This window comes from Crinia signifera, chromosome 12, assembly GCF_055691185.1.
Source record: "Crinia signifera chromosome 12, ASM5569118v1, whole genome shotgun sequence".
Classification (NCBI taxonomy): domain Eukaryota; kingdom Metazoa; phylum Chordata; class Amphibia; order Anura; family Myobatrachidae; genus Crinia; species Crinia signifera.
In genome coordinates, this window is record NC_139228.1 from 29,735,610 (window position 1) to 29,756,025 (window position 20,416).

The 20,416-nt window shown below is 46.2% G+C and overlaps 1 protein-coding gene across 1 annotated transcript; it reads right to left on the reverse strand.

Annotated features, from left to right (window-relative positions):
* Positions 1-5,014: 5,014 nt before the first annotated feature.
* Positions 5,015-13,334, reverse strand: CHURC1 (churchill domain containing 1). The gene is made up of 4 exons (XM_083166205.1): positions 13,143-13,334; positions 8,693-8,828; positions 7,230-7,300; positions 5,015-5,209 (listed from the first exon to the last, which is right to left on the reverse strand). The coding sequence occupies exons 1-4, from the start codon at positions 13,179-13,181 to the stop codon at positions 5,117-5,119; spliced, it is 339 nt and encodes a 112-aa protein (XP_083022331.1). The 5' UTR covers positions 13,182-13,334; the 3' UTR covers positions 5,015-5,116.
* Between the last annotated feature and the right edge of the window lie 7,082 nt (positions 13,335-20,416).

The window sequence follows — 20,416 nt, forward strand, 5'->3', positions numbered from 1 at the left end:
CCAATGTAAAATGGTCCCTCAGACCCGATTTTACATTGGGCCCAATGTTAAATGCCCCCCAGACCCCAATTTTCATTGTATCCCTACCCTGATGGGTCAAATGCCCCCCCATTGTTAACGCCACCCGAGGATGAACGCCAACCCGAAGTGTGGCGAGCACAGCGAGCCCGCCAGGGGCGGCGGTACGTGTCCTCCGACCTTTTCATACCCCCACTATCCACGTCGGAGTGGAGTTGATTTTATATAGTGTGGCGAGTGCAGAGAGCCACCAAGCCCGAAGCACGGCGAGCCCGCGAGGGGACGCTCATTACTTCACAGGTATTACACGTCCCCTCGCGGGGCTCGCTGCGTTCGCCACGCTTCGGGCTCGGTGGCTCGCCACACTATATAAAGTCAACTCCAAGCCGACGTGGATAGTGGGGGTATGAAACGGTCGGAGGACGCGTACCGCCGCCCCTCGCGGGCTCGCTGCGCACGCCACGCTTTGGGTTGGCGTTCATCGTGGGGTGGCGTTAACAATGGGGGGGGGGGCATTTGACATACAAATTACCCATCAGGGTGGGTATACAATCAAAAATCGGGTCCATTGGGCCATTTAACATTGTTTCCTATGTAAAATCGGGTCCATCGCATCGGTCGCATTGTATGCCATTATAATGGCATACAATGGACCCGATTTTACATAGGAATTTAACATTGAATACAATGCATTCAATGTTAAATCGCATCGTCGCATCGCATGCCATTATAATGGCATGCGATGGACGCGATTTTTTAATTGTCGGGAAAAGGCTTAAAATAGCCCCAAAATCTCGTCGGTTGCGTCCATCGCATACCTTAACTTAAGGTATACGATGACCCACAATGGGCGCCGTGCTAGGAAACAAGTACCTTAATATCTCTGTGGACAATTAAAGGTACCTTACTGAGACAATCATCTTCCAGTTGTGTCCATAGGGACATATTTCTACACTAACTATACTATGTTACGCTGAAGGAGGTCCACCTCTTATAATTATATAGACAATTTGAATTGCTGTATGTGAATTGTTTTTATGAATACAGGTGGCCACTTGTTTTATGCTACTTGTGATGTTTTAGCGGCCCATTTATGAAGGATTGCATTTACGATGTGATCTGGGCGGAATATTACCACCCAGGATCGCATTGTAAAATACGATCCTATCACCCTCCAGGCACAGGGCTCCGAAAAAGGAGCCCGTCCCTGCGATGTGCTGAGTTGGAAGCCAGGGGGCATGCGCGGTTAGTGCTGACCCCCCACCACGACCCCGCTGACCGCACTGCCACGGCGGAAGTGCGATCCGTAGCCCCTAGGGATTCGAATCGCTGCTGCCTGATGTTGATACATCGGGCAGCTTCACATCCCCCTTAGAAACCAATGAGGGATGCGGCCGGCTTTGGTGCAGGAGGGATCGGAGATTCCTGCTGCAGTCCTTCCTGATACATTTGGGTGATACTTAATATTTGCGGCTAAACCAAATTTAGCCACAAATAATGATTGATAAAGTGATTGAAATAAATAAGCTGTGGCAGGGACAGCATAGTCCGCATGAAGTCAATGTGGAAAAGCAGGATCAGGGTTTAGAGCGGCAGCAACAACAGTACTGATTAGTTCCAGTCCAGGTTTTCCCAAGATCTAATGTGAATCATTGTTTGGCTAATTAACAACACCTGTGAACTGTTGTCAAGCGTCTGTCCATGACATAGGCTCTGGGTTGGGGTGTGGGGACTGTGCTAGGTGTGTTGCTTGCTGGAAAACCTGCCATGCTGTAACCTGTTAATTGCCAAGCAGATTGGCTTTTCAAAGCTGGGATTTAATAGGTCCTGGCCGATATATTTCTGAGAAAAGGAAATATCGGTCAGCATTGAATACCTCCCATAGTTAAAATTGAAAGTGCACATAGTCAAAATCGCAGGTGCATATAGCCAAAATTGTCTCCATGCACTTCAAGGGGAAAGTACATATTCGATATCATCATTAACCAATATCTCAACGTGTGTATGACCCTTTACACATCATCAGAACAGGAAGCAAAGACCAAAAATAAGCTACGTTAAGCTAAGCCTAAAGAATCCATGATCAAAGTAACTGTTTGTTTACAGAAATATACTTTTGCTACTGTATCCCTTTCCCATAACTTTTGTTAATATTCATTAAATGACCCTCACCAAAATGAACCCTTATCATTAGGAGTACATTGATAAAAAAAAGTTATGAGATTGTTTCAGAGAAATCTTGCAAACTGGTTTCTAACAATAAAATAAAATAAAAATTGCTTAGAATGACTCAAATAACAAGAGAAACTCCTGTAGAAGTCAACGGGATACGGTCATTTGGTCTACAGCATGTTGGTCGACAAGCATTGGGTCGACACCGTTAGGTCGACATGGGGATAGGTCAACATGGTTCTACGTCGACAAGGGTCAAGGTCGACATGGAGTTCTGGGTCAACAGTAAAAAGGTCGACATGGGCTTTTCCACTGTTTTCTTATCGGAATGTAGACACAGTGAACATGGACACAGTTTCCAGTGCACCGCTGTGCTGGGCACACTATTTTTTTCTCCCACCATGTCCTAGTGGATGGTATGGCCCGAAATACTGCCTGTCGTCACATGTTGGCTCAAAAGACACTGAAAAACCCATGTCGACCTTTTGACTGTCGACCTAGACACTGTCGACTTAAACCCATGTCGACCAACATACTCTAGACCAGGCTTGTCCAACACGCGGCCCGCGGGCCGCATGTGGCCCAGGTCGGGTAGTAATGCGGCCCAGTGCATTTTAAGAAATTCTAAGTATAATATATTTAGGGCAACTACCTGGTCCGCCCGCAGCAGCGTCTCCATGCTGGCCGCGGCACTGTGCCCAAAGTAAAGATGGCCGCGGCCAGCATCGAGTTCTCCCAAACCTAAAATGGCAGCGGGAGCGCTGGTGCGAATGCGCAGGCGCACTCAGCTGCTCCCGCGGTCCGAAGGACGTCTGAGCTGGCGCTTCCCCCACGTGATCCATCCCAGCAGCGGGCAGGGCTGGATGATGATCTGATGGGTGGCGGCGGCAGGAGCAGGCAGCCAGGCCAGCGGTGCCTTCTCATACCCCCACTACCATCAGTGTCTTTGTGAATTGCTGCACTCATCCCCTGTGTCAACAGCTGTGGTGAGTGATCACTACAGGGGGCATTATGAATATAAGTGGCATTACCAGGTAATGCCACTTATATTCATAATGCCCCCTGGTAATGCCACTTATATTCATAATGCCACCTGGTAAGCCACTTATATTCATAATGCCCCCTGGTAATGCCACTTATATTCATAATGCCCCCTGGTAATGCCACTTATATTCATAATGCCCCCTGTAGTGATCACTCACCACAGCTGTTGACACAGGGGATGAGTGCAGCAATTCACAAAGAATATATAGAAAAATATCCTGCACTTCACAATCATGCCTTATTCATGTCATCGCTAATTGGAAGCACCTACATTTGTGAGCAGCTTTTTTCAAGGATGAAGCACACAAAGAATAAAACTAGAATCAAAATATCTGATGAGCACCTTGAGCACTCGCTGAGAATTGCAACAAGTTCCTTCGAAGCAAATCTGGATGCATTGGTGGCTGAGAAACAATGTCAAACATCTCACTAACTTCATTTCCAAGTAAGTTTAATATGTTAACTATGTTTTCTATGTTTTTTTGGATGATCAGGTATCGTTACTGTTATTTTATTTTATGTGCGGCCCAAACCAAATTTTCAACTTCTAATGTGGCCCAGGGAAGGTGAAAGGTTGGACACCCCTGCTCTAGACCAAACGATCCCAACCCGCTAAAACTTCCTTTTTTTTTGATGTGTAGTCAGCACAGAGGGAGTTTCTGGAAATAGGATACAAAGCAAAACCAGCAGCGCCATCTATTGCCAAGAAGTGTCAGTGCAATAAACACAACACAGAAAACACAGCCAAGAGATTTTTGATTAAAGCTAAAGCTTCCAAACACAGGGCCTAATTAAACACGTATCGTAATGTAAGAATTCACAGAGGACTGTGAGGAGAAAGCCGCTGCCCAGACAGAAAGACAAGAAGCCCCTTGCTTCAGACTTGCAAATGGATCGCTAATTGCAACCCATTCTCAAATCCATAAGCAATTCTCGAACCATCAAAGAGTTTTTGCTGCCAGTGCAATTTTGAGTAGGTCGGAGGCTTCCACTAGTCTGCGACTGGGACAGGGTGGAATTGATCATCACTGACATCATAGACCCTCCTCCAAAACACCTGCAGTTTTTTTTTCTGACACGTCCAAAAAACAGAAGATTTCCACCCGCAAACACTGTCTTCCTGTCAGTCAAACTCCAGCCACATGCGTTTATGATCCAGTCAGTAATTCTCCTCGCGTATACCGGTTGCCTCGTCCGCATGAGCAGTTATTCCATAATCGCTTCATTTGCAAATTCTCTGAGTAACAATCCATGCTGAATTAGCCCCACAGTCCTCAAGGCACCCCAAAGGTCCAGAATTTAAGTATGACTATGCTTGGCCACAGGTGATTTCTGCTGCGTACACACAGGCAGATAGATTGGGCCATTAATTGATCGCCTGATATATCATTTAGGCCAGTGTGTACCAGCGATGTGTCTGAGAGGCGACGTTCAGCCATCTTGCGTTGGCTGTGCAATACACATAGGGCCTGATTCGGACGGGATCGCTAGGCCGTGTATACTTGCAGCCTAATGAACAGGTCAGCGTCACCCCGCTGAACACCTGAGAGAAATCATTCGATGGTCCCACTCCATCGAATGAAACTGACTTCTGTTCCGCTTGCAGATCGCCATAAATGGTGCGGGTGCTGACATCATGTGATATCAGCACCGACCCGCCCACTTTCCCCTGCAGCTGCCCCCCGGACCACCCTGTGAGTATGTGAAACTCACTCCATAGGGAGCAGAGCACGGCTTCTATAAACTAACACGAAATGGAATAATACTCAAGGAATTTCCGTTGGTTCAAGTTCAAATTTTACTGACGTATTATACTTCACAAAAACAATAAAAATATAGGAAAACATATATAAAACTATGTAGCGATATAATAATAATGTGTCTAGAAGAGAGGAGCCATCTGTCGCGGGTCATCCGGCAGAACGCTGACCGAGTCTTCAGCTCTGCCACACAGCATGCAGAGCATGGTGTACTCCTGAAATAAAACACAGGCAGAGTTAAGGTACAATGGCCGCCTTCATAACTTAGAACAAAGGGGTTTATTCTAGTTCATTCTTTCTGACAAAATCCTTCTTAGATGGACAAAACCATGTGCACTGCAGGGGGGCAGATGTAACATGTGCAGAGAGAATTAGATTTGGGTGAGTTATTTTGTTTCTGTGCAGGGAAAATACTGACTGCATGATTTTACACTTCAATATAGATATCACTTTGAAGTAAAACCCCACCCAAATCTAATTCTCTCTGCACAAGTAACACCTGCCCCACCCGCAGTGCACATGGTTTTGTCCATCTAAGAAGGATTTTGTCAGAAAGAATGGACTAGACCCCCCATGTGAGGAGGCCACGGGTGAAGGATGAAATTTCAGAAGCCAATTCGAGCTAGAAGCTCTGTCCAAGGCTACGGTTATATAAGAAACTGTTAATAAATAATAATGCGAGTACAAGGCTTCTTATAACGCAGCAAATTCCCTAATATGCAGTCTAACCATGTGATCTTATTCACTCTGTTCCCCAGCACGGAGCAGGCACCAAAATCGTGCCAGTCACACAAGTACTGTAGCACTACAGCCTCTGCAGGCAGCATGCGACTCGTATCTTATGCAGTCCAATTGATATGTTAGCTTGCTAATAGTTATTAGTATGTGTCCTAAGCAGGGTACACATCAGTCGTTTCAACTTTATTTCCCATTGAGCTCAGAACCAACTAAATTGAGCGTACACACACACTGCTAAATGGGAAAATAATATTTACATCGTTTGGACGCATGCGGTACATTGTTACTCCTGTACCACTCGCATGGCCGCCAGTGGTGCAACGCTGATGACATGTATTCTGCAAGTGTGATAACAGTTATACTCAGAGACATGCCTAAGTGACAGTTATGACGGTACTTGTTTCCTAGCACGGCGCCCATCGTATGCCATCGCATACCACTAATTAAGGGATGCGATGGGACATGATTTTCGGGTCCTAAGACCCAAACTGTACAATTTTAATATCGCGTTGCATCGCATGCCATTACAATGGCATGCGATGCGATTTTTAATTGTACAGGCACCCTGATTGGTGATTACTATGTTAAATGCCTCCCCATTGTGAACGCCACCCCCACTATCAACACCAACCCGAAGCGTGGCGAGCGCAGCAAGCCCGCGAGGGGTGGCGGTACGCGTCCTCCGACCTTTTCATACCCCCACTATCCACGTCGGCGTGGAGTTGATTTTATATAGTGTGGCGCGCCGACGTGGATAGTGGGGGTATGAAAAGGTCGGAGGACGCGTTCCGCCACCCCTCGCGGGCTCGCTGCGTTTGCCACGGGTTGGCGTTCATAGTGGGGGTGGCATTAACAATGGGGGTGCATTTAACATAGTAATCACCCATCAAGGTGCCTGTACAATTAAATTGTGTCTGATCACATCAGGTCGCATGCGATGCGATCGAAACTATGGCATAAGATGAAAATCGTGGGCGCCGTGCTAGGAAACAAGTACCGTTATGACACACTGCTCTCAATTAGTATTCCGATAATCGCTTAGTTGCGCAAATATGGGCACTGCGTATAATTTGGAATCACGCCCCATATACCTTATGAATAGGTTGACTTCTTTTTTGGCAACAGTTTTCTGGGCTCCAGAATAAAAAGTAGAAGAAGAGGCAGCTGAAGAATGAGTGAGAGACAGCGGATGCTGCTCTTCTGTACCAATGAGGGCTGGGGAAGACTACACTAGGGGCCTAACTCAGTCACGAACGGGACAGAACAGTCTTGAGGACAGGTTTGGCCACCACTGCTTTAAAGTTTCAGCTCCAACCCACTGAGAAGCAATGTCAGCTTTTCCTAAATATATCCCAGTGTTAATATAGCATTTGTAAGTAACCCCCCCCCCCCCCCAACAGGAATAACTAATGTATTCCTAACATTTGTACTGTCAGCCATTGTAACTACGCAGCATGTCCACTGTAATTGTACATAGAGGTCCCAAGTGCACTGTACCTGATACTCATCCACCACGCTGAAGGTATATTCATGCTTTGCGATCACATGGTGACAATTTTTGCACATGTCTGGAAAATAAATGATAATACATAGTAAGAGTGGATTCGCCCAACATTGATATCTTTGAAGTATGCTCAACCCCCCCCCCCCCCCCCCCACACACACACACAGCGAGAAGCCATTTTGTAGCCTCCCTGGTACGGACCATACTTATGGCTGCGATTATTGCTAGATTTCCAACACTGCATACAGATTACACGGTTACATGTGTATGACGTTACATATACAAAGCTATGGCCAGACATTTCAGTCACTAAAGGGTTCCACCAAAACGGTTCACACATGACCTTAAGACAGCTTACGGATAACCTATGGAAATACCTTTATAAATAGCCAATTTATGTTTAGCTGCTGATTGGAGCCCATTCACAGCACAGCCCTATAATACATGTCCAAGAGAGCAAGCTCATTGACCTGATGCCAGCATAACTCCCCTATTGACATACAAGCATGGAGTAACAGCCACAGAGCCAAGATGGCTGCATGCCGTGTCTTCAGCCTGATGGATATTACTGTGTGCTGTAATGTGAACAGAGATGGTGCACTGGCATGAGGATCAATGATTCGGATGCCTGATCTATTTCAGGCTGCTGTGCCTGCAGCCAGTGTGGCATTCCAGCACTGTGAAGTACACAAGCCCGGTGCACCTGCTGTGCAGCGTCAGAAGAGTGGATATTATTAGTACAGCGTGGATAAAAGCCGGACTGCACTGTGCAATTGTGAACGTGGTTATCGCTAAAGACAAATCAAACACTGCAGACCAAAGAGAACTACAACTCCTGCTGCTGTGGACGTTCTTGCTGTTTCTTGGGCTAACAATCCTGTACACCTCATCGCTTGTAATCTTTTAGTGCCAATCAAGAGGCTATGCAAATTTCTATGTATCCATCTCTCTCTCTCTCTCTCTCTCTCTCTCTATATCCAACTGCTCTCAACCTCTATGAGGTGAAGTATCACCAGTGACCACTAGAGGCCACTTGATGGACCAAAATTACTCCTGGTGTGCTAAAAAGGTATCATAACAGAAAGTGAAAGCAATTTTTGCAGGGACACTGTCCATTTCAGGCTTGCTGGATATGGAGAGCAGGAGCTGTGAAGACTAGGAGTGGGGTGGAGTTTGTGGGCTAAAAACGGTCACAGCTCAAAGTGAAAGTATACTGCAGAAGCCGTCATTTTGAGGGTCTTTTAACTAGTTATATTATATTTCTTAGCAGGCTTATGCCAGTGGCTGTGTCCTTGGGTGCAGCACTCACTACTGGCTACAGCAGCGTGAATTCCCCAGCCATCCTGAGTAATCCGTTGCTGTGTCAGTGGGCACAGTAGGAGGTCCAGAGAAGCCGGTCCTAATGTTCAGTATAGAATGCTCTGGAATTTTATGTGAGAAGAATGACAGCACTTACGATCAAATGTAATAATCTCTTCTCCATCCTCTTCATCTGTCGTTCTATTGGCGATGAGCACAAAATCACGAGTACTGCACTTAGCACAACTGACATAATTCAGCAAGAAGGAGCCCGTCTCCAAACAGGTACTACCCTATAACATATACAAAATCATATATATGAAGGCTGCAACTTCAAGTTATACATACAGAGCAATTAAAATGCCCTTGGGATTTTACACTAGCCAACTAGGCAAATAAGGAGGGGGGCGCACAGATGACATTACCACTGCCCCCCTCCCCCCAATCCGCCAATGCACGTATCCACTTTAAAATATATTAGTGTTTCCAGATGGCCCTGGATATGTATAATGTATCATACACATCACACATATGAGCACCTATGCTCTAGAATCAAGCATTTGGAAAGACCCCTCTAAAAATCCTGCTTACAAGGTAAAAACAAAAATATATATTTACCAATGTGTGGGGTACATTTACAAAGATGAGAATTCTACCGAAGATAGAATGTTGCCCATAGCAACCAATCAGAATCTACTTCTTTTTTTTATTAAGCATCTTCTAGACGATAATAGAATATCATTGGTTGCCCATATGAACCATCCCATCTTCAATGGAACTCCCATCGGAATATTATATAGATGGACCACCCTCTCACAGCTAGCAGGCCCACAGCATTATATTGTAAAGTGCTGCGCCATATAGGAATCTGTTAATAAATAAATAAAATCTGGATTCTTTATGCCAAGTTCTGTTTGGTTAGTGGAGTTTGCACACTGTAATACACAGGTTCCGTAATCTCTGCAGGTGGGAGGGTTTATTTATTTTATTTATTAACAGTTCTTATATAGCGCAGCATATTCCAATGCGCTTTACAAAAGGAGACAATGATACAAGAAACAGAGTATTTACAGACAGTCAAAAGGTAGAAGGGCCCTGCTGTAATCTTTATTGCATTAATTCCACCAGAATGCAAGGTTCCTGGTGTGCTGTATGATACAGTGACCCAGCAGTTTGGACATGGGTCAGGAGGATGGAAAATGTGAAAAAGAAAGATTGGATATGTGTGGACTGTACGGTGGGGATGTTGTTAGATAGGAACGGTATATGAAGGATTAGGTTGCTGGTTCTGGAATTTGATAAGCTTGCCTGGAGAGGTGAGTTTTCAGGGAACGCTTATAGGTTTGGAGACTGGAGGAGAGTCTTATTGTGCGTGGGAGGGCATTCCACAGAGTGGGTGCAGCCCGTAGAAAGTCCTGCAGTCGGGAATGGGAGCGAGTAATGAGTGTGGATGAGAGACGCAGATCTTGTGAGGAGCGTAGAGGTCGGGTTGGAAGATATTTTGAGATAAGAGAAGAGATGTATATTGGTGTAGTGTGGTTTATGGCTTTGTAGAATTTTGTATTGAGTACGGTAGAATACAGGTAACCAATGAAGTGACTGACAGAGTAACTTTGCAGACGATGAACGGCTGGCCAGGAAGATTAGCCTCGCAGCTGCATTCATAATGGACTGTAGTGGTGAGAGTCTGTATTGGGGAAGGCCAATAAGGAGACTATTGCAATAATCAATGCGTGAGATGATGAGAGAATGGATTAAAGTTATTGCAGTGTCTAAGGGAGAATTTTTTATATGTTTTTTAGGTGCATGTGGCATGATTTTGAGACAGATTGGATGTGGGGAACAAAGAAAAGTTCAGAGTTAAGGATAACACCTAGGCAGCGAGCTTGAGAAGTAGGAGTATTAAGGCCCCCATACACTATTCGATTTTGGACCGATTCCATGCGATTTCAGCACTTGGGCTGATAAATTGCGTGAAATTGGGCCAAAATCGCATGTGATTAACAATTGATCTGATCGGATGCGCTGTCCTGTGGATCAGGAGGTCGGACGTGCAGCATGTCCGATCACGTCCGACCTCCTGCAGCGGGCGGGCAGCGGCTGCTCTTAAATGAGTGGCTGGCGGGTGCAGTGGGGGGTGCCCGTGAGGTGATCAGAACAGTGGGGCGGGCGGCGGAGATCATCAGTGTCCAGCACCGCAGCGGCAATTACATCTTTAAAATAACGTGTCAAATGACTGCCCAGCTAATGATTGGCTGAGATAGAGCACTCTCAGCCAATCAGCGGCCTCCCTCGGTGGTCGCTGATTGGCTGAGAGTGCTCTATCTCAGCCAATCAAAAGCCAGAGGGTCATTTGCCACATTATTTTAAAGATGTAATAGCCGGCGCTGAACACTGATGATCTCCGCCGCCCGCCCCACTGTTCTGATCACAGTCGCCCGCCCCACTGTTCTGATTACCGCCGCCTGCCCATCTGTTCGGATTACCGCCACCCACCCCACTGTTCTGATTGCCGCTGCACTGCTTCCTCACCGGCACCCCCCACCGGCCACTCATTTCAGAGCCGCCGTCGCCCGCCCCCACTGCTCCTCACCGCCCTGCAGCTCCCCATTTTTTATTTTTTTTGACATGTGATAAATCGCATGCGATTTATCACATGTAAAAAAATGGCACATCAAGTCCTAAATTGTATGTGAGCCTCCCGGGGAGCTGCTGGGCGGCTCGGAGGAGAATTGGGCCCGACCTGTCCTTAGGACAAGTCGGCCTAATGTATGGGGGCCTTTAGGGTTTGGGAGGCTACACTGACAGAATAGTAGAAATGTACATCGCACAATTGTCAGAGGCCATTAACCAAACTTCAACACTTTGGGGGGGTATTCAATGCATGCCGAAATTTCCAACAGTTGGAAATATTGACACTCTTCAACAAGAACAGGTCGAATTTACATTGGACCGATTCAATGTTTCTGGCTGTGTTGATTGGCGAAAATGGCAGTAGATTGGCGGAAACGGCGGCAGATTTGAAACTTTAGTGCCACAATAGTGTTTCAACTTGTAAAAAAGTTAAGTCTGCATGGGCGACAATGCAGCCAAAAAAGGGCACATTAAATAGGTGTATGCTGATATTTCCGACTGTCAGAAATACCTTAGGGGTACATTTACTAAGATAGGAGTTCTATTGAAGATAGGATGTTGCCCTTAGCAACCAATCCTATTCTATCTTAGCAAATTTACCCGATAGTTTGAAAAATAATGTGGAAATCTCAAAATGCAGGTTTGTGTAAAGATTTTATATATAATTATCTAGTGGGTTTCCAAATGATTGGATTGTGTATGTAGCATATACTGAAGCTGATTCTGAATCAGGAGTAAGGATGGGTACACAATAGAATATGGGACTATTTAAAAATACGGACCCGTACAAGACCCCGGACCACTGGACCAGACATCAAAATCTGCAGTCCGGAGGTCCCGTCCTGGGGATGCCTGTGATTGCTTTCACCAGGGACATGGGGAAGGGGAGATTACAGCCACCCCGTGTTGTCCGGACCGATTCGGTTTTTGCTACATGCCCGGACCATACAGGGAGGCTTTATTCTCCCCTTCCTCCTCTCCCTGGTGACAGCTGTCACGACACCCCCAAGACCGTACACTACAAGCTCTGGACTGCAGATTTTGATGTCCAGTCTGGCAGTCCGGGTGTTGTCTAGGTCCGGTTTTTACCCATACCCCTAGAATATACATCTACAGATGAGCAGCTTGTTCCCAATACACACTGCCCGATCTGTCAGACATCACATCTGGGTGTGGGGGGATTTAAGGTTAAACTGTGTGTGTGTGTGTGGGGGGGGGGGTTATGCTGTAGGTGGAGGTTAGGCACTTAGAAGAGTAGGGACAGGCTGTGGGGTGGGGGGTTATGTTTAGGCAGTGGGGTGCGGGAGTTAGGGGTTATCAAGGAGGTTTAGGGTCAGGCTGCGGGGGGGTGGGGGGTGGAGGGGAGGTAGGGCTAGGTTGCTTGAAGGGAGGGCAAGCGTACTTACGTGACCCCTGTTGGGATTCTGACTGCCAGTTATCTGTATGTATCCCCTATTACAGTTCATAATATAAACTAGGGCGCTACTATGGGGGCATAAAATGAACAAGTGCTGCGGAGATGGGTCTCTACAAGCATTGGGACAGGCGCCCCTTCAAAGTGTTACTATAGGGCCCACAAAGTCCTGGCACTGCCCCTGATCAACTTCTGGCATTGCCCCTGATCAATAGGCTGATGTAAGATGCCATAACCCCACCATGGTAGTACACTATGAGCACCGTCTTGTCCGGCAGCATTTGCAGTAGAGCAGATTCCGCTCCCATACCTATAATGCACCATCTCCCATGCACTGTGCACCCATCATGCTCCTGGTACTACAACCTCCATCATCTCCTCTCTCCCAGATACAGTGATATAACAGGCCTCTGCCTGTATCACATGGATGGGCCACTGCCACCTGATGGCTGATAGTTTTACCCAGGCACAGACACGCCCAATCACAAACCCAGAAAAGTTGGGACTGTCCCTGACAGTAGGGAGCCCTCAGTGGCAATGACACCCGTATTGCTCTCACCCGGTCCGGGTACTCCTGCTGCACACACTCTCCGCACATGGCCCTTCAGCGTCAGAGAGCCGGGATAGAAGAAACTGTTGCTGCTGCTGTTATCGAATTGTGATAAATACCCTGCCAGAGGCAAACCGAGGAATGTGTAGAGATCACACAGCTGTTCCGGGCAAGCAGCAGACAACGCGAGATGTCAGAGTGGTCGCAATGCGCTTATGAGCCACACGGGGGCGCTGCGTCCATACAGCTCAATGGTAGGCCCGGCTGTAATTGCAGAAGTCAGTAGGTGAGGGTCTTTCTCTGCTGTGAGATCCTGCTCTAGTCTGCACCAGTCACTGCTGTGTATACTGTGTTCAGTGCACATGTAATACTAATAAGTTCCTTTATGTATAACTGATGCTGGCATTCACTAATACCAAGCCATATGTAACATTTCCAGACACCATCATAATAATGTGCAGCCCATGAGCAGATGTTTGGGACCTATTGCCTGTCACCATTGTGCTATGAAGAAGGTACCACAGTACCTGTCTCAGTACCAGTCAGCTACATTCGGCAGATGTGCCATATCATTGCTGATTTTCCTGTAACTATGGTGCCACATTTCTGGAAATCACTTGTACAGGGGGGCACGCTGCACCCGTTATAGATGCATCGTTGCAGGGCACTCGGGCATGAGTCAGACGTTGCTTCACTTCCTGCCAAGGGACATGCTGCTTTTCTCCTGGTATAGACTAGGGGGCCCATTTAAGAAGGATCGCCTATATAACACTATCTGGGTGGATTATTTCTGCCCAGGATTGCATTGTAATATGCAATACAATTCTGGGATGTATCTCCCTGCGCACAGAGGGACAGGACTCCGGAACGGAAGGAGCCCGTCCCTGCAATGGACTCAGATGGGTGTCTGCGCATGCGCAGTGAGCACTGACCCCCACTCGTAGTGCGGTCTGTGCCAGTGGCATACGGGATACTGACATCTCAGAATGGCGGTAGCCCAGAGACCCCATGCAGTGCTGCCCAATATTGATATATATCTATATATATAATATATATATATTGACCTACAAGTAAGCCCACTGAAAGTGAAAGCTAGTCTGCTACCTTGTGATTGTCTCTGTGTTTGTGCATGTGTGTGACAGAAAGACATATAGTTTGACTTGTTGCCAGATGCAGTAGCGCACGCAGGGGGGGTTTCTGAGTACCCAGAAACCCCCCCAGGAGTCTAAGGGCCCTAAGCTGAAAGCTGAGGGTCCCCTCTTTCCATGGGTACAAGAATTTTAAAAATCGGCCCTTGGGAACCGGAGATATCTGACTTCAAAGCAGTGGTCCCCATCCAAGCCTGTTAATTGCTGTTCCCAGTCAGATATTTCAGGTTCTGTCTGACTTAGAGTTTTTCTGAGGGTATATTCCAAAAGCTGAGACTCTTCCCCTTTGATGGACACTAGTAGCTTGTCTCTGCTGTTCTCAGAACCAGAGATATCAGCCTTCCAGCAGCTGGTTACTGCTCCAGCTCCACACACCTGGTATGTAGTTTTGTAATCTCGTTTGCAGATTGTTTTGCCTCCTGAACTCTGATCCCCTAGTCCCCGTACCATTTGGTAGGTGGGATTCTCTAGTTTGTAATTCCATTAAAATCTAAGATCTATCCCACCCCATTTCCCACCATCTGTGCAGTAAAGGGGTAATTAGTGGAAATTACTGATCCAGGCCCTACATGCTGAGCGGTTGATATAATACCCCCTACCACCCGCGGGACATAAAAGCTTCCCCCACCCCTACCGCTGGAGGATCGGTAGGGGCCCCAATACATTGCTATGCCCAGGAGTCTACACTGCTGTTATGTATATGTATATATATACAGGTTGAGTATCCCGTATCCAAAATGCTCGGGACCAGGAGAATTTTGGATAACGGATTATTCCGTATTTCGGAATATTTTAATATTTCGATGATGTATTTTGAAGTATCTTGCATTTATGCTGTATAAACACATAATATACACACAAATATATTTTATTACCACATAAAATACACACAAACATATTTTAATTGTTCAAAAAACAAGGTTTCAAAACGTGAAACAAAATGTGTGTACTATCTCAGCACTGAATTTGAATGCCAAGCAATCATTGTCTTGCACATATATAGTGCCAGTTACATATCATGTCCCCAGTGATGCTGTTACATATGTCCCCAGTGAGTTTTTAGCAAAAAAAAATAATTTTTTTCACTTTCTGGAATGTCCGTATTTCGGAATAATTCGGATAACGGATATTCGGATACGGGATACTCGACCTGTATATATATATATATATATATATATGTATATTATTATTTATATACATTTGGTCTATCTATAATACTTTAACTGACCCGGCATATACTGGGTCACCTAAGTGTCCATCTCTGTGCTTTGCTCCGCCCCTCTGGAAACCCCTTTCTGAAAATCCTGCGTTTGCCACTGAGATAGCAGTTTTGGAGACACACAAAGGATACTAGACCTATATATAGATGATTGGTGATGCAGCTGCCGGCGGAGCAGGAGGGATCGGATATTCCTGTTGCTGTCCCTCCTTATACATTTGGGGGATACTTATGATTTGCCGCTAACGCCCGAAAACACCAGTTTTCAGGGGTTAGCTGCAAACATTAAATGATAAATGGGCCCTTAGATCACCTTTGTGGAGAGGACCTGGATGTGAGATGTGAGGGCGGAAGTTCTTGGATGCCCTTAGAGCAGGGGTGTCAAACTCAAATTCATCGGGGGCCGCATCAGCAGTTTGGTCACCCTCAAAGGGCCGGTTGTATCTGTAGGTCCCCCTGTATAATTATAATGCCATGACACCACAGGCTGCTCCCCCTGTATAATATAAAATGAATGCCATGACACCACAGGCTGCTCCCCCTGTATAATAATAATGCCATGACACCACAGACTGCTCCCCCTGTATAATATAATAAAAGTAATGCCATGACACATAAATGATTATACAGGAGGAGCAGCCTGTGGTGTCATGGCATTATTATTATTATACACGGGGACACCTCAGGAAACAGCAGATATATATATATATTTTATTGTGAGTGTGATCCTCATCCTCACTTACTGTTTCTCCGTCTGTCCTGCTGCGGCTTCCAGCTTTTCTTCACTGCTTGCTGCGGCCACACTGTCCCCGACTCCCGGTCCAGCTTCCCTGCCTGCTCCTACTTCTCTATAGACGCATGGGCGGGCGGCGTCATCGTCATGACGTCCCCACCCAGTGTCTGTCACTGCCGGGCATCAGAGGGAACAGGCGGCCGGGCCCTCCTCCACGTAGCCGTGGAGGCCGTCGGACATGTTTCTGTAGCCGCATACATATGTGCCTACAGGAACATGGCCGCCGACAGTGGAGGAACAGGTAAGGCGGCCGCGGACGTGGACGTGGCCCGCAGCACTCCTGTTTTAGACACACTGCCCCTGCGTGCTATCTCCTCGTGCGGGCCACATGACGAGGTCTGGCGGGCCGGATTTGGCCTTGGGCCTTGTGTTTGACACCCGTGTCTTAGAGCATTTGCAGTTTTTTTTCCAATCTAAATTTGTTGAAGGTTAATTTATTTTATTTAGGCTGCACTGTACCTTTGCGGGTCGCTTCGCTCAAACGCATCGGGCACAGTCCCTCACCTCGCTCGCCACAGGATATTATTTTCACTAGAAGGTGATGTGGACCCAGGGCATGATGGCGTAATGTAAGCCACTGCATCAGTGGTCTTTTTACTCATTTAACAGGACCACTGCTTATGTGCGGTCTTCTAATCACTACATGTGTGGCAGCCATTGCTGTGGCAGGGTTCCAGAGGAGCTATCTCCCCAGTAGTTTTTGCAAAATGTAGTCCTTGGGGTACTGCAAATAAAACCATCTTCAGATGGCATTTGCTGTGGTGGCTTCACATTTCGAGTTTGGTAAATCTGACCACTGTGCAACCCCCATAGCAACCTCGTGAAACTTTTTATTGCTTCAGGAAATGGCCAGGTCACGTGAATGAAACCCATCCTGTTTTGCTAGTTCTAATCTTTGCAGAACTATAACTGATGCCAAAGTAGGCCCAATGTACATTAAAACGTCACCTTCAATAGTGATTGCTTATATTATTCTTTGCTCTGTACTTAGCCATAGCAAAAAAATAAAATAGATTGAAACAGATAGAAGGGTCAGTGTACACGCTGTTAAGTCATACTTTATATATTTTTACTTTGGGCGCAGCTTTTAAAAAAGATCCACAATTCCACACAAAGCTCAGAGGCCACATAAACACAGTGTTGAGTAACCAGCTTTGATGAGGTATATTTATGCTTCTTTGCGGCAGGCAGTGGCGGATTCAGGGGGGGGGGCACCCGGGCACGTGCCCCCCTGTCATTATTTTTGTAGCTGAGGACCAGGGCTTTCCAACGAGCCCAGCCCTGTGTCTCTAGCCTCCCAGGAACCGGAGATATCGCCTGGCAAAGCTGTAACGTTTTTTTCCCCATAGGATAATACGGGACCCGTCAATTCCTACCCCCCACCCGGTTCCGGCGGCTGCCAGTTCCCCCCTGGCGTCGCAGAAGCTTGTGGTTGATCTCAGTCTAACTCAAATTGCTGGGCCTTCAATCTAGTACCTGGTCCATATGGGTTCATTGGTTCTAGAGATATTGCGGGTAAACCAATTTTTTTTTTCATTTCCGAAATGTAATTTCATGGCTGTTCATGTTGTTTGAGTACAGATTTCTCTGGAACCAAACGGCCCAGTTTCACGGGACCAAAATCATTTCCATTCCAAATTGCTGGGCCTTCAATATGATACCAGGCTAGTCCATATCGGCCAATCAGTTTCAGAGATATTGCATGTAAACCAATTTTTTTATTTTTGAAATGTAATTTCATGGCTGTTCATGTTCTTTGAGGGCAGATTACTCTGGAACCAAACGTTCCAGTTTCACTGGACCAAAATCATTTGAAGCCCACTCAAAAGTTCTTCAATATGATATTTGTCTCATGTAAATGGGTCAGTTGGTTCCGAAGATATAGCCGGTTAAATTAGATAACTGGTTAAAGGGGGGAAGGGGTGGTTTTCTCTCCCCCTCACACCAGAAAATGCAGGGACTAGGCTGGTGTAAAAGGGGCCAACCTGGGAATGCATTTTCTGGTGTGAAAGGGGTATTTTTTCAAATAGCCGGGACCTGCAGTGCTCTGAATACAGCCAGGCTCTGCCACTGTCAGTGGCTATCACTTCTGCCTGGCGGCAGCTGTCCCCGTTTACCGCAAGCGTGTATTCCCCGTTGGCAATGAGCATGTAATCCCACATGGCAACAAGCATGGAACCTCTGGCAATGAGCATGGAACCCTTGGCAATGAGCATGTAGATAAGCAGCACTTATGTAGCATAATTTTTAATAGGCATTATGGTGTTTGGCATAATACATAATGGACATAATAGCGTGTAACTTAACGTGTAATGGACATTATGGTGTAAATGTCTAATGCGCGCCTTTGGCGCACAATGTCCCTGTTTATGAAGCGTATTGTGAATTTTGGCTTAATCTGTGTGGCATTATGTGAATTCTGGCTCAATCCATGTGGCATTATGTGAATTTTGTCTCAATCCATTTGGCATTATGTGAATTTTGTCTCAATCCGTGTGGCATTATGTAAATTCTGGCTCAATCCGTGTGGCATTATGTGAATTTTGGCTCATTCCATTTGGCATCATGTGTAAGGGGCAAGTATAATGGGGTGTAGTATTTTGTTGCATAATGTGTAGAAGTTGTATATGGTGTTGTACACTACACTCAAGGACACGCCCCCTGTTGAGTGGCCACACCCCCTTTTCTGGAGCGCGCCTTCGGCGCGCGCACAATTAAATCCTTCACATTTGCCGCCATGGTGGGCCTGCGTACTTTAACTGCCAGGGCCTATTTTTAGTCTCATTCCCACCCTCTCTCTGCCGCTCTCTTAGCATGTACACTGGCACCACTAACACTGCCCCTCCCCCACCTAAACCCTTTTTTTATCATGGTGCCCCCCCTGTCATTTTATCCTGGATCCGCCCCTGGCGGCAGGTTACACATTCAGACATATTTTACAGTTGATGGTTATGTAATGTAGATGCAGGTTTTTTTTTTTTCATATTCATGAGAACTTAGACCAGTGGTTCTCAAACTCGGCCCTTAGGACCCCGCACAGTTCACGTTTTCCAGGTCACCCAACAGGTGCACTCATTACTGACTGACACATTTTAAAAGATCCACAGGTGGAGCTAATATTTCACTTGTGATTCTGTGAGGAGACCTGCAAAACATGCACTGTGTGGGGGTCCTGAGGACCGACTTTGAGAACCTGTGATCTAGACAATCATTTCCAGCTCATTTCACTAGGACACAAATTCCCTATGGTTATCATGGCTGTAATACTTTGTCCGTGCCGTGTACGTGCCACCTGAAAGCCCTAATGTATTTATCACTTCTGCTGAAGTTTAACAATGGGAAAAAACTCTGGTACTTAGCCGGATGGACAAATCCATGGGGTGTGAAAAAGCCCTTACTCTTTTTGCATATCCAAAAACAGAAATGTAATCACAATAGGAATGTTAGGAGGCTTAACACCTCGCTGAACAGGATTATCCTGTTTACATTGGGATATCGCAACTGTAGTAATAAAACACATTGGTTTATTTTCTCCGAAATGGATTATTAGAATCTGATCATTGTTTTGCTTATGCAACTACTTGTCCAATTTCTGCCACCAAATTTGGAATGGGGAGAATATTTTTCTGAACCATTTTTTAAATGTCACTAATCTGTCCCTGCATGAAAAACTATATAATGTCATGTATGAAAAGTGATACATAGGAGATAAGATCAGGGGAGTAATAATTACCATACAGGTCCTACACTGCCTGAGCCCAGGTCAATGCTGTCAGTGAGCCTGTGCAAGCTGAATATCTCAGCATTGCAGGAACATAATGGGGTCATGATAAAAAGCTGCCTTGCTTAGGAAGTGTTTACTTAACCAATTTCTGTTGATTCAGCAACTAGACCAAAGATTTTATTTTTTGTTGCAGCACCTACAGCAGTGATGGCTAACCTTGACACTCCAGCTGTTGTTGAACTACACATCCCAGCATGCCCTGCTACAGTTTTACTGTTTGGCCATGCTAAAACTGATGCAGGGCATGCTGGGATAGTTCAACAACAGCTGGTATGTCAAGGTTAGCCATCACTGACCTACAGCATTATTTATAGGCCCACTTTCGCATGTACATTATTT